The sequence below is a fragment of the Manacus candei genome, unplaced genomic scaffold (assembly GCF_025592945.1).
Source record: "Manacus candei isolate 608988 ecotype Guabito, Panama unplaced genomic scaffold, ASM2559294v1 h1tg000085l, whole genome shotgun sequence".
NCBI classification, from domain to species: Eukaryota; Metazoa; Chordata; class Aves; order Passeriformes; family Pipridae; genus Manacus; species Manacus candei.
The window spans coordinates 549,006-563,669 of NW_026138133.1; the positions used below are offsets into that span (position 1 = coordinate 549,006).

The 14,664-nt window shown below is 35.1% G+C and overlaps 1 protein-coding gene across 4 annotated transcripts in view; it reads left to right on the top strand.

Annotated features, from left to right (window-relative positions):
• CSMD3 (CUB and Sushi multiple domains 3) overlaps positions 1-14,664 on the top strand; it is a 619,378-nt gene that overhangs the window by 74,294 nt on the left and 530,420 nt on the right. For all 4 annotated transcript variants that reach the window (XM_051812144.1, XM_051812141.1, XM_051812142.1 and 1 more), the window contains exon 2: positions 879-1,101. In XM_051812144.1, coding sequence (XP_051668104.1) covers positions 879-1,101 — 223 coding nt within the window. The remainder of the gene's footprint in view (positions 1-878; positions 1,102-14,664) is intronic.

The window sequence follows — 14,664 nt, forward strand, 5'->3', positions numbered from 1 at the left end:
TGTTTGTCTTCCCATGTAACCATTAGGCATGATGTAGCCCTGCTTTCCTGGAGATGGCTGAACACCTGCCTGGCAGAGTAGCCAATGAATTCCTTCATATTCTTTGTGTACATGTACAGCTTTTGCTGTACCTGTTAAGCTGTCCTTGTCTCGACCCATGAGTTTTCTCACGTTACTCTTTCCATTCTCTCTCCCACCCCACTGCGAGGGAGCGGACGGGGGGGGTGTGGGGTAGGGTGGGTGAGGGAGTGGCTCTGGGGGTCTTCCCTGACTACGGGAGTTGAACAACACCCACTTAGGGTCAGTCAAAACACATTCATCTTAATACATGACTTAGTATCATGATGGTGGTATTTCAGATTAAGTCTTTAAGTAGACAGCTTTCATGACCCAGAATTATTGACTGGGAAAAGCTTGTTCATAATAAGTAGCCTTTTAGCCTCTTACAGTCCCAAAATATGTGGAGGAGGAGCACGAGATTAATAGGTTTAATCTGTATCAGACCTGTACCAAAAGAGATTTGTTTGCTTTGCTCTGACTGCTTCTCTTCCTTTTGTCAAAAAAGGGAATTGATGTGGATACTTTTGCCTCATAGACAAATTTAGTCATAGATGTTGTTATATATATTTATTTGCAAAGATGCTACCATATGCCTTTACATAAACAGTATGGAAAACACATTTGTTAGGTGGGTGGGGTTGTTTTGCATTAAGTGGCCAGCATTTGTATTAAAACATTGGCTTTTTCTTTCTAAATGCCGTACTTGCTAAGAAATATTTTGATATTTTTTCAGAAATCATGAATTCTAGTGATGTATTCTTATGAAGATTGATATAAAAATGGATTGCTGACTTTTGTTTCCTTGGTATCTTTTTTAGGATTTATTTATACCTGTGGTGGAACTTTAAAAGGACTTAATGGCACTATAGAAAGCCCTGGCTTCCCATATGGATATCCAAATGGTGCAAACTGTACATGGGTTATAATAGCAGAAGAAAGAAACAGAATACAAATCGTCTTTCAGTCTTTTGCTCTAGAAGAAGAATATGATTATTTGTCATTATATGATGGGCATCCTCATCCTGCAAACTTTAGGACAAGGTAATGAATAAATATTAATAAAATCTAATTTGTACTAATATCTTAAAAATATATGAGAATATAGTTAAAGCTAATATTTTTAAATTATTTCTTTCGTATTTAGTCTTTAAGGTGAACTTTAATTAATTGTAAGTGCCAAAATCTAGATCATGTGCTTTAATTTTAGTTAAAGTAAGTGCTGAAATTAATCTAGCCCTCATAAAAGTTGTCTCAACAAAATGTAATTAATTAAGAAGCATATGAGCATGGATAAATGAATGTAAAGTGAGTATGGGATTGTAGAGGTCTCAGTTTGCGTGATCTAGTAGCAGTGGAACTTTTGTATTCTTTTCAACAGGAGGCTTTTGATCAAGATCAAGAAAATATAACATGTTTGAGATGGACTAGATAATTATTTTCTTGTATATGAGCATCTTCTAACAAAAAGGGATTACAACAGTGAAAAAATCAGTTTGAAATATCAAGAGTGTGGTGGGTCACAGAACATTTATCTGAGTCTATTTCAGAGTCATGGCCCAGATTTTCAGTTCTGGAAGGTTGCAGCTTGAGGAATACATAACATTTCAGCAATTGCAACAGATATATTAGTCACACACTTGCTAGTTATTTTTATTATTATCTATCTTGGCTTCTGTAAGTTGTCATCTGCCTAGACTTCTGTAAGGCCTTTGGCATGGCCCCACACAACAGCCTTGTTGTTAAATAGTAGAGACGTATTTGATGGATGGACTATTTGATGGATAGTGCAGTGGCTGCACAACCACATCCAAAGAGTTGCAGTCAAGAGCTTAAAGTACAGAGATCAGCAACAAATGGTGTCCTTCAGGGAGTCTGTATCGGGACCAAGACTATTCAGTATCTTTGTTAATGATGTAGACAGTGAGATTGAGTGCACCCTCAGCAAGTTTGCAGATGACATCAAGTTGAGTGGTGCAGTTGATTTGCTTGAGGGAGGGGATGCCATCCAGAAGGACATTGACAGACTGGAGGAGTGGGCCCAGGAGAACCTCATGAAGTTCAACGAGGCCAAGTGTAACATCCTGCACCTGGGTCTGGTCAATTCTCAGTGTCAATACAGACTGGGAGATGAATGGATTGAGAGAAGTCTTGAAGAGAAGGACTTGGGGAGATAGATAGATAGATAGATAGATAGATAGATAGATAGATAGATAGATAGATAGATAGATGGATGGACGAAAAATTGGACACGAACCAGCAATGTCCAGTTACAGCTCAAAAAGCCAACTATATCTCAGGCTGCATCAAAAGAAGCATGAGCAGTAAGCTGAGGGAGCTGATTCTTCCTCTCTGGTTTGCTTTTGTGAGACCCCACCTGGAGAACTGTGTTCAACTCCAAGGCTCCCAGCACAAGAAAAGCATCGACCTATTGGAGCAGGTCCAAATAAGTCCACCAAAATGATCAGAGGGCTGGAGCACCTCTCCTATGAAGAAAGGCTGAGAGAGCTGGGGTTGTTCAGCCTTGAGAACAGAAGGCTCCAGGGAGACCATATTGTGACCTTTCAATACTTAAAGGGGACTTACGAGAAAGACGGATAGAGACTTTTTACCAGGACCTCTAGTGACAGGACAAGGGGCGATGGTTTTAAACTTAAAAGAGGGTAGATGAGGACTTGAGCACCTCCTCGACAAAGACAGGCTGAGAAAGTTGGGTCTGTTCAGCCTGGAGAAGAGAAGGTTGTGTAGAGATCTCACAGCAATCTTCCAGTATTTGAAAAGAGCCTACAGGGAAGCCAGAAAAGGACTCTTCATCAAGAACTGTAGTGGTAGGACAAGGATTAATGGGTACAAACTGAAAGAGGGGAAATTTAGGTTAGATATTAGGAAGGAAAGTTTTACTGTGAGGGTGGTGAGATACTGGAACAGGTTGTCCAAGGAGCTTGTGGATGCCCCAACCCTGGCAGTGTTCAAAGCTAGGTTGGATAAGGCCTTGAGCAACCTGGTTTACTGGGAGGTGTTCCTGCCCATGGCAGGAGATTTGGGACTAGATGGTCTTTAAGGTCCCTTCCAACCCCTTAACATTCTATGATTTTATGATTAAGATTAGATATGAGGAAGAAATTCTTTACAAAGAGGGTAGTAAGATACTGGAACAAGTTCCCAAGAAATCCTTGGCTTTGAGTAACCTGATTTAGGGAAAGATGTCCCTGCCCACGACAGTGGGAGTTGGAACTAGATCATCTTCCGAACCAAAACATTCCATGATTTTATTCTGTGATCCTGTGAGGAAGAATGTAATATCTGTTCCTAATCAGGGAACATCCAGTTTCGTTTTGCTTTGCATAATGCTGCTCAAATAAAGGGATTTGTGTTCATAAGGTTGTATGGTAAATGTTGATTCACTGGTAATGATTTTTTTTTTTTTAACTCCTGCATAACAATCCAGCATCTGTTCACTAGAAGGAAAATGTAACTTGGTACTAGAAGGAAACTAGAACAGTAAAATTCTTCATCTCAAATCTGTGCAGGATGTGAATTCTGTTTGTCAAATGGTTAACAGCCAGCAGATATAGAGAAATGCATCTCTAATGAATGCATTATACAAGTACAAATACAAGTACAAAGTTTCTCTTTGTACTTGTATTTCCTGTTTCATGAATGTTTGTGTGCAATTGTGATATCAGCTGTAAGAAAGAGGGAACCCATAGATAAAAGATTTGAGAGTTGTCTTTTACAACAACAAGAAAAAACAAGGTCATGTAGTTTTCCTCCTTTCTGCCCTCTCCTCAAAAGATAAAATTGAGATTTTCTCAAATGTAGGAGACCAAAAAGGCCCTCACTGGCTGTCAAGGCTTCTATTGGTGAATCCACTCTAAATTGTAATCTCAAGGAGTATGTAAACAATGTTCTGGACAAATGCAAAAGAATTAAACAATTGCTACAATTAGGAACCAATGGTCTTTACTGAGTTACAATTTTAATGAGCATCAGGAAAAAGGGGTTAAGGAAGTTAGGAGGATGGAAGGAAGAGGAATATAATATCTTGGAAAAGAAGAATTGTTTTTCTTTATGTCTTGTTCAAGCTGCTCAAAAGGTTTATATGTATTTGTATGCACATGTTAATTCAAACATATACATGTATATGTATCTGGACATATAGATACATAGATACCTATATGCATTTATAGATATATGTGTGCAGGATTCTTTTTAAGTTAAACTAATCCTTCAATACTGGAGCTTTGGGATTTTTATATTTTTTTAAAGGTCAGTATCTTGAGGAGAAAGTCAAGGAAACCTGTCATGCTTAAAAGTTTTGGTGTGGTGTATCTAGGATGCCATTACATTCTGGTGAAGAAGTATAAGCAGTTCTGTGGAAGAGTAGAATAAGTCAGCACTTTAAAAGGAAAAGACGATTGAGCCTCAATATAGGTCTTGAAATAGACTCCTTTTGCAAGATTTACAAGATCTTACCAGAGTGTAGGTACAGTAGAAGAATAGGACACATTTGTATGAGTGGAGAATTGGGTTTTAAATTAAGAAAGCGTGATAGTGAAATTATGCAAGCTTTACCAAATCTTTCATGATTTAAAAACATTTATTTTCTCAGATTGCTATAGCAAGTAGTGTGGTGGTTTCCTAGAGTTTTCTTTTGCAAAAGATTTTTATTTAAACAAGTGAAACTTGAACTGAGGTACAGTTGCTTGTGAAAACTATTGTTCTAGCATGACAGTGGATTTTGTCATTTTACTTAGTGACATTGATGAAGGTGTAATCAGAATGCACTTGTTGCCTTCCCTTTAATTTTGTAACAGGCAAAAATATTTTCAGGGGACTACCTAAAAAATTTTGTCAGGTAGACAAGGAAACTATTTCTTTTTTTTTTCTTCAATAAATTTCTGTCTAAATTAAAATGATTTTGCAGTTTGACTATTTGTGAAGCTCATGTCCTCTGATTCCATCCTTGTCCATTTTTGTACTTCTTTGTTTAATTGGTCTCCTCAGAATTGAATCTTGTTGAAATTGCAGTCATTGACTGTTTTCAGTGAATGCTTAACAGCCTGAACTGATTTAGATGGCACTTAAATGGCAGCTAAAGAATAACAAATGGAAGAGAAGCATGTCAGATGTGGCCATTACGGAAAGTGTACAGTCAATATTATACTTGTATCTTTGTGTTACTGTATATGCTTGATTTAGTATATTTCATATGATAATCTTTGCCTCAAACTATAAATAAACTATAAAATAATTTAAAGCTGTGAATGACATGAAAAAAAATTATGTCTTTCCATAAATTATATTTGTAAGTACCTACAAAAAATATGTTTGCAGAAAGACAGTATTAATTCATGTATTTGAACCAAGCTTTCAGCAAAATTTCATACTTGGAAGTCTTTCTGGGTCATGTCATAGACACTATTTTTAGGGTTTACTTGTTGCCTTCCTTATGCATATTTGTGATTTTTGTGTACCCTTTCTTTCACATTTATACAACTAGCACCCCTCAAAACAAACAAAAAACTCAAAGCAAACAAAAAACCCCCACCAAAACCCCCAAACCAAACAACAAAAAAAAACAACAAACAAACAAACAAACAAAAAAAAACCAAACCAAAAAACCTCCCACCCAACCAACCAAAACAAAACAAAAAACCCCAACCAAACAAACAAAAAAACCCTTGGGTTTGATTTTCTATAATTACTTTTAAATTGCAACTTTGGATAGACCTTATTTTGGCAAATAACTAATACTTGGAACTACTATTCTGAGTGCAAGTGTTGCATTTCCAGATAAAATCCTGTTCCATTTTTTCAAAATTTTTGTCTTTCACATTATTTTTGTGTGGTACTAGATGAATCATTTCAGTCAAGAAGATAATATGTTTTCAGTTTTCTGGGTGCCCAGCTTGAGAAACAAGAGTTTTGTTTGCACTAGTGATAAGAAATCCCATGCCTTAATGAAATTAGCAGAAGGTATGTTTGAACTGATAAAACATCACATAAATCAACTGCTTTTCAAAAGCCAGTTGGAGTCATCTGATGATACCTCTTCCACGTTAGTAAATTTTTAGTGTAATTTGTAAAAAATTTACTGTGATAACCACTGCCTTTTCTTAGGGAGTGGCATGGAAATAACTGCTCCATGGAGGGCACAGGTCAGGAGTTGAGGAGACCCCACTCAGGCTGTGCTCTCACTTTTCTTTAGCTACACATGGTTAATTTTCTCTTAGGAACTTTGAATGGAAGAAAGCTTTAAACATCCTCAATGTTTAAAAGGGGAGTTAATAATCATAGTTTCTAATCTCTTGTATTTAAGCAAGATAAATCATCCTTTCATCTATGCTCCCCGCTGAGGCCACCAAGAATCAAACGCACAGGTTACCTGATCGGTGCTGCTGAGCTGCACAGGAGAAATTAACTGAAATTACAGGAGACATCCACTGCCTTCTCTCTGTTGATGAATTGTTCTCCTGAAATATCTGACTCCCTAATTATACTTACATTTTTAACCTTTACTCTTCTTGAAGTGAAAAAACATTTTCAATAGATTAATAAGTAGATCTTTAAAATTTCAAGATGCTCCTAGTGTTACATTGTATTGTATCCTCACTCTAGTACTTCCAAAGGTTTGAATTTGGTACTAAATGAACAGACTCCGACTGACTATAAAATTAATTTATTTGATCCAACTAAAGAAGAGAAGGGAGGGGAGGGGAGGGGAGGGGAGGGGAGGGGAGGGGAGGGGAGGGGAGGGGAGGGGAGGGGAGGGGAGGGGAGGGGAGGGGAGGGGAGGGGAGGGGAGGGGAGGGGAGGGGAGGAAAAAAAGGAGTGTTAAATACCTAGAATTAAAAGCGAATCCTTAGTATTAACTATTGTTACAGTTGTAGGTAGGTGAGTTGGTTCTGGGGCGAGGCTATGCTAACTGTAAAGGGCATGGAAAAACATCAGACATGCCAGAACAAGAAGCCAACCTGGCTTCTCTGACCGTTCTGTAAGAGCTGGACCTTCTTGAGTGGTCCAGAGGACCACAGGAGCAGAATGAGTGCTTTCCCTGGCTGGTAAGGGAACACTCATGTAGATGGGTTGAGCACCCTGCTGTCACCCCATTAGTGCTTGCTCCTGGCCTGATAATATTGTCAGGTACCTGTCTCTCCATCATAAATGTGCCAGGTATTACTGGAACATAATCAAACATTGTGTTTTGGCTCAAAACCAGTCACAAATGTAAGGTACATTTTCTCAGAATAATTTTCATTTGTTGATTTGAGAGTGTTGAAATCATAGAATTATCCATCCTTTTCTCTACATCTAAAATTTTTTTGAAAAACATTCAGGTCATTTAATAACTTAAAACAAAAAAACCCAAATCAACAACGAAATCCAAAGTAAAACTACCATTTTACTAATTTTATGTTCTGCCTTTAAAAAGAAATAGCATGAAGTAAAATACTAGCAATTCTCAATTTTAAAAGGGGAAAAACATATTTCAGGGAGACTAGATTTTGCCTCTAAAACTTCCTATTTTTAAGGTGAAAGAATTGTAATTTACATCTCACATTGCTAAATTGTCATAATTATCTTACAGAAATGTTACAATGAACGAAGGCTAGTAAAAGAATGAGTATTGGCACTAGCAGAAACTTCCAGTGCCCTCATTTTTAATACCTCTGCTTGCTTTTGCATTTCTTATTCTAACTATGCTGCCTATGTGTTTCTCCTTTTAACAGATATGAGTCTGTGTCAAACAGGCAGCTATTAGGTTATTCTGCTAGGTTATTAGTGCAACCTTCAGCTTGTTATGTCAACTAATGCCACCCTGGTAGCTACAGTAATCTTTTTTTTTTTTTTACTCATATACCTTCTGTCTCCTGGTCCTTTGAACTTTATCCATATGTCTTTGTGAATATTTATATGTCTGTTACGTCCTTTACTATTTCCCAGAAAAATCTTAGCTTAAGTTTTTTGGGAAACTATTATGCTATTATTTCTTTTTATATATTTGCTATATATTATCCTTGGAGCAAGTGTTCCAATCTTTCTCATATTAGTTCTCATCAAAACCAGAGGGCAAAAAAAAGCCCCACATTTTTTTCTTGCTTTTTTCTCCCTCTTCCCCCACTTCTGCTATGTCAGTGTGCGGCGGTTTTACCACCAGCCAGAAATTAAACTCCAAATAAGCCACTCCCTTTCCCGCACTTCTTCTGGTAAGGGAGGGACAAAAGCAGAGACTGGGTTGAGATAACAATTTCCTGAAAGCACTTAGGAAGAGACTTTCCCATTATCAGCCTTCCATAGCATATCTTTCTTTGAATTGGATGGCCAGTTTGGCTACTTTGAATTAGCTGATGGATATAGGACTAGATTGTTTAATAACTAATTTTCTTACCAATGCAAGAAAAAACTCTTTTACAGTCTCTGAGATTTATTATCTATCTCCTTTGGAAAAGTGGATAACTAGCTTTAACTGGTAACTGATTCCATATGAAGAGTGCACATACCAGTTTTATAGAGTGGTGGTCTCTGAGAACCAAAAATGTTACTTATTCATTTTTTTTGAGGGTTGCTAAATTGCTTTATGGGATTTGAAACAGCCTAGGAAGGAAAGATTTTTATTGTGGAGGCCACTTATATATGACAAACTTATATGACATTGTAACACAGCATGCTAGCACAGTTTGTGGCCATTAGTCTTCCACCTGTGTTTCAGTTATAAAAAGGAAAAGAATGATAGTTCACAATAATAGTCTTGTCCCAGAAAATTATAGTCTGTGGGAAAGGCTTGTGCTGTTACAGGGTTGTCTAACTTCTAGACCTGTTTACAGGATAGAAAGGTAACTCTTAAACCAGTTGTTAAATTCACCTTGTATTGTTGCAGTTGAGAGTATCAATAAACATTCCTCATAAAGTTGATAACTGAATCAGAATGTATCTGGAACAACCATATATTGTTGCTAAACTGAACCCTGAACATGTAGTTCCTATAGACTATTTCTGTTGTTTTTGAAGAAAGGCATCATCCTTCTATTTTAACTGGTATGTCTGCAGAAAGCCAGAAAAAGATGAGTTTTTGTGCAAATATTTATATGTCTGTGTGGGTATTTACATATACACTAGTTAGAATAAAGTAATGATCAGGCATAAGGCTTGAGCTAGAGAACTTTTCTCTCTGTCTCTCTAATATTTGTCTTAAATTGTAACTGTGATCACTTGTTACTGACTCCTATAGATTCATTGCACAGCTGGAAGTGAATATTTTATCATCCAAATTATTTACCTAAGAACAAGTTAATGTAAAAAATATATTGGAATTCCCTGAATATATTGATATGGATGAGTGACTTATTCTGCCAACCACCCCCCACCCAAAAAAAAAAAAAAAAAAAAAAAAAAGGCAAAAAACCCTTCCAGAGTTTCTTTCTAAGTGTTGGTAGCATCAAAAAAATCTCCAAATTTGCCATCGGTTCATCTGCAGTCAGTTAAAGTCTTTGGGATCTAAATATAGTAACACAGATATTTATGCAAAAGTGTCTTTTTTATTAGGATTTACAAATTCAGTCACGAGTTTATACAGGTTTCTTGTATGGTCCAATATGCTTTGATTTTTGCATTGTGAAACACATATACTAGACATCTACTCTTCAAGGTGTATGGGAAACTTAGCTTCTATACATCTATAACATCTGTTCCAAAGGCTGAAGTAATTTTGCTAATTAAATACTGCTGCCCTATAGTATGAAACAAATTGTGTGAAGAGACAAATGTGTATTTTGTCCAGTTTTAAACAATATTAGAACTTCCTTTAAGATGAAATAGATTCACTTTTCTTGCTGACAGTTTAAAGTCACTTTCTATATATGCCCCATACTAAAACTATATAAGTAGACTAAGTTTTAACTGAGATTTTCTAATACTATGAAAAAGGAATCTCGTTTTGGACAAATGCTGTTTATTCTTAACTGTGGTCTGAAAGAAACCAATAAAGACTTTTAGTGCTAAAGCCTGCAGATCAACATTTCTCTAACACTCTTTTACAAGGTCATTTAAATTATTGATGAGAAAGCTTCTCTAGAGTAACCAGTACCTATCTACAATGAATAGAGCTCATATTTTTGGGTGGAATGTTGCCGTGCTGCTGAAATGAACAGGGCCTAGTGTAATGATCTAACTAATAAATGCTAAATACAAAACTGAGGAAGGTTGTAGAGAGAGAGTATATATATATGAAATCTTTATTACAGCAGTTTAAAAAAAAAAGAGAGAGAGTAACTTTAGTAACTAAAAAGTGAGATATAAGAGGAATTATAAGAGATGGATGCTGTAAAGGGCATAGTAGACCCATGTAAACTCCCAAATGAAACTGTACATACACAAAAATGGCAAAATCTGAGTGCTGATAACAGCTGAACTTTTAGTACTTTTAGGCTACTTTTGTAGTGTCAGTTTTCATATACTGAAGTGTTTGAGTTGTCATTTATAAAGTAGCTGTTGATAAGTCGCAAAAAGATTTCTACTATTTGAAGGAAACAGTAAATATTAAAGGACACTATTTTCAAACTGACAAAATTATCTACCATTGTAAAATCTGGAATTAAGTCAAAGTATTGTTTGGGGTTTTATTTTTCTAATTTGAAGCTAAGTAAATTCTTGGGTTCCTGCCTTCATTATGTACTGTGGTGCTTGATAATCCAAGTCTATAAATATAACCTGGATGAAAAAGTCACAGTGACATGCAAATCAGGTTAATCACCTTTCATAGCAATCTGATATTGAAAATTGCAAAAATATTCTTTGCCTAGTCCAAGTGCCATTGTAAACTTGTTAACCCAGACCATGGGAAAATGAATCATGGCAGTAATAATCTCTATTAATTATTTTCCTTTCCTCTGTGATTTCAAGTGAATACAGGAAGTGAAAATATATTTAAATATAGAATTGAAAAAAATACTTAAAATATAAAAACATCACAAAATCCTCCATACATTAAAAAAAAAATAAAAAAAAAATCAAGTAAACCTCTTGGCTGGCCAAAATACAAAACTCAGATAGGAAAAAAATATTATACACTCTGTAAATGAGTTAAAGTTGCTTTTTTTTTTTCCAAATTAAAGACTATAGAAAGTATTATAAGTATGTTTCCACATATCAATAATATAGACAAGTCTCATTCTCAGTGTCTCTATAATAAATTCCATAAGATATTATAAGCTTACAGTTAGGGCAAAAAATTAGAATGAAGATGTCTCTCTTTTCGGAAGTTAAAGTGAAAAACAATGGATTTGACTAGTGTTTCACCTGAAAAATAAGTACTGGATATATTTGTACCTTCCTCTTTTCATAATATTGCTTTCACTATTTATCTATTTTCTACAATTTATCTCTTATTCCATTCCACACTCCTCAGTGATATTGTTTTATCCATCTCTGTTCTACTTTTCTAAGACCACCATGGTTAATCATAATCTCATAATTTTCTTTTTTTGACTTAAGCATTTCCTATTTGCAGTTCTATCTCTTTTGAAGATTAATTTTTTTTTAGGATTTCACTAAATTACCAAATTTACAAAATCACAAAAATTCCTTAACAACAAATACTCTAGACAAGTTTCTATTTCTGGCCTAACACATATAATTAGCAGTATGACCTGTGTTTAATCTTTCTGTACCTACGATTTTCTTGATGATTGTCTAGGGAAATTAAGCCTGGGCTTTTTTCTTTTTTTCCCCCAGAGTATTATGGGGCATTGTTTGCTTTTTAGAACCACACAAGGTTATTGATCAACAATACTGTAATACCAGGTTTCATTATTATGCTAATGCGATCCAGATTTACATGGCAGTGGTTCTTAATAGTGATTTATGTGATGCAGCTGTTGGAAATTTTTTAACTGATAGTAAGCCATGAAGAAGTCATATAAAAAACAGGAGTTACTTTTTTCTTTTTTTTTTTTAAATAATAATTATAACCTTCATGACACAAATGTATTTATTCTGTTTGTTTCTTTGTTTTTAATAAAAATATGTTTCCTTAAACAAAGTGTTTTTTCCAGATTGGTGTTTAAAGTAGTGGTCAGTTATTCTTGCTATTGAGTTCAAAGGTAACATTTCAAGAAAGGTACAGAGGACCAATTTTGAATGTCCTAAAAAATCCTATTCTCTATATGCTATCATAAATGGATTGTGTACAAAAATAGTTTTGAATTGATTTCACATTTTGGATTATATGACTCAATGGTTTGAAAAAGTTATATTTAAAATTTTTATAAAACACAAATCCCAATAATACAAGGACAATGAAAATGTCTGAAACTTCCTGCGTAGGCTTTTTGTTTTACTGTTTTTATCAGTTACAGTAGTAAAAAGTAAGAACTGTAACTCCTTATGTTGGTATGAAATGTGGGTGGCTCACTCATTCTCTTTTTTTCTGTGAGATATCCTGTTTGCATGAATGATTATTTCCCTTAAAAGTCTTGTTCACTCCACTGTCTGATTCTGTTAATGTCAGTCAAAATGGCTCTGATATGGAATCCATATAACACAGACTAACCTATTCTTTGATGACTGCAAAATAGATCAGCTAAGTGGACTCGTATTTCTATTATAAACATACCCCCATTTATTACAAGGTACATACTAGTTGCACATTATTTACAGATGAGCATTTTATAAGCACATAGCTATTATCCAAACCTAAATACAGAGACAAACACTAGCTGCATTTTCTTACCTGATTTCAGCAAAAGTAACGGAATTTTTGAAAATTTCTTTCATGAAATGATTGTGGTACATCTTTGTTAATTTTGGCAATATTTCCTCTTGGTTGGATCAGTTACTGGAAGATCATAAAAAGTGGAGGTTAGAATAAGGCACCGGATACTCTTCTGTTATATTATACTGGATTAAAAATGTTTCATGTAATAAAAATTACTCTTATAATTGGTATTTTTTAATTTTCATTTCATATCGTAGGAGATGTTTGAAGAGAACAGTCAATTAATGTAAAAAATTGCACTTAATTATTGAAATTTTTTTAGGAAATCAGAAACTTAATTATACTCTGGAGAGTTTTTTCATTCCTTGAAAGTCTTCTCCTTCTGGTTTTGTGGGGACAGAAATGGGAAAGACTACACATGCATTCTGTAGGAGAAGGAGAAAAATTGAAAAGGAATATAATCTACATTTTCCAAGTCCAAATTTTTAATTCAGATTTCTCTGCCTTGGAAGTAGGACTTTATCTTCTATTTTAAACTCAGGTATGATTTCCTTAAAAAATGCTTTTCATTTTCCTGCTAGATGTTTTGCTATGGTATCTTACATGTTATAAACAGTATTTAATTAATTACTTACCTGCTATGAGGCTGAAAATCATATGTTTATGTAATTTACGCTTACATAGTGTATGTTTTGAGCTTATTTAACAGATACATTAATTTAGAACCCTTTGTTTTTCTGGATTTGTAAAGATTGTTATAGGGTCTCATTTATGGTTTGATGGGATAAATAGCACCTCAAGTGTCACAACTTTTTTCCCAGATCTACCTTTTTCAGAATTTCAGATCTGTAAATGTAAAATGTTTTCCTTTATAACCTATCTTTCTTCTCCTCCACTTTGTGTTTAATTTGGTTGTCTGTTTTGTTGCTTCTTTACCCTTCCCACCCCCAAGGGCATTTCAGAATGGATATGGGAAATTGAGAGCTTAATTTCTCCCTCCAGTGGTCAAAAATAATATCTTTATTCATACTTCTTTCTCTACTGCATGGGATTCAGGCTCTGCCTTGAAGCACCATGTGCTCCAGACTCTAAGTAGAAACATGGTCATACCCCATGTTGGAGGAGAGACATCTTACTCTAGCATCCTCTGGACTTCCTCTCTTACTCTTTTCTGCATACTCTGCCTATATTTTCTTATTTTCTTCTTTAAAGTGAACAAGGGGCCTCTGAGAAAAGTAGGTTCTTTTTGACTCAGAGTGAAAGTTTTCTGGAATAAAAGGCATGAAATAAAGTCCATGGTAGCCTTTTCATTTGATTTTGTTTATTTTTTTTTGTTTGTTTTGTTTTGTGTTATTTGTTGGTTGGTTTTGTGTTTTTTGTTTTTTTTAGCTATTGCAGTCAGTTTTCCAGCTAGGTAGGTTTTATTCTATATGTTGCAGTTACTCAGTATTATAATACTGACTTTTTCATATTAAATGCATAGATTCTGAAATGTATGCAGATAGTTTTTCCTCCTTCACGTGTCTTTCTACTACAACTTTATCTCTGTACCAGAACAGAAATAACATGTGTGGTGATAATGTCATAAACCTTTTGCTCATGGATGAATTCCAAAACTCTACAGAATATTTAGTATAAGTTGAGGCTGTTCTGGAAGTTCCTGGCACTTACAACAGTGATAAGCAAAATATGGCATCTCTCCTTTCCATATTGCGCTATTTTCACACATTAAGGCAAAGTTACAAAAGATAGTCCAACTCATCTAAAAGCTTGTTGTCACTCACAGAAGCAAATCCGTCTCCCATGTTCCTCTGAATTTGGCAGTGTTATCCTTCACTTTTTTTCCATTGGCTCTGGCACTCCTCAGGCATATCATTTTGTGGATATGCTTT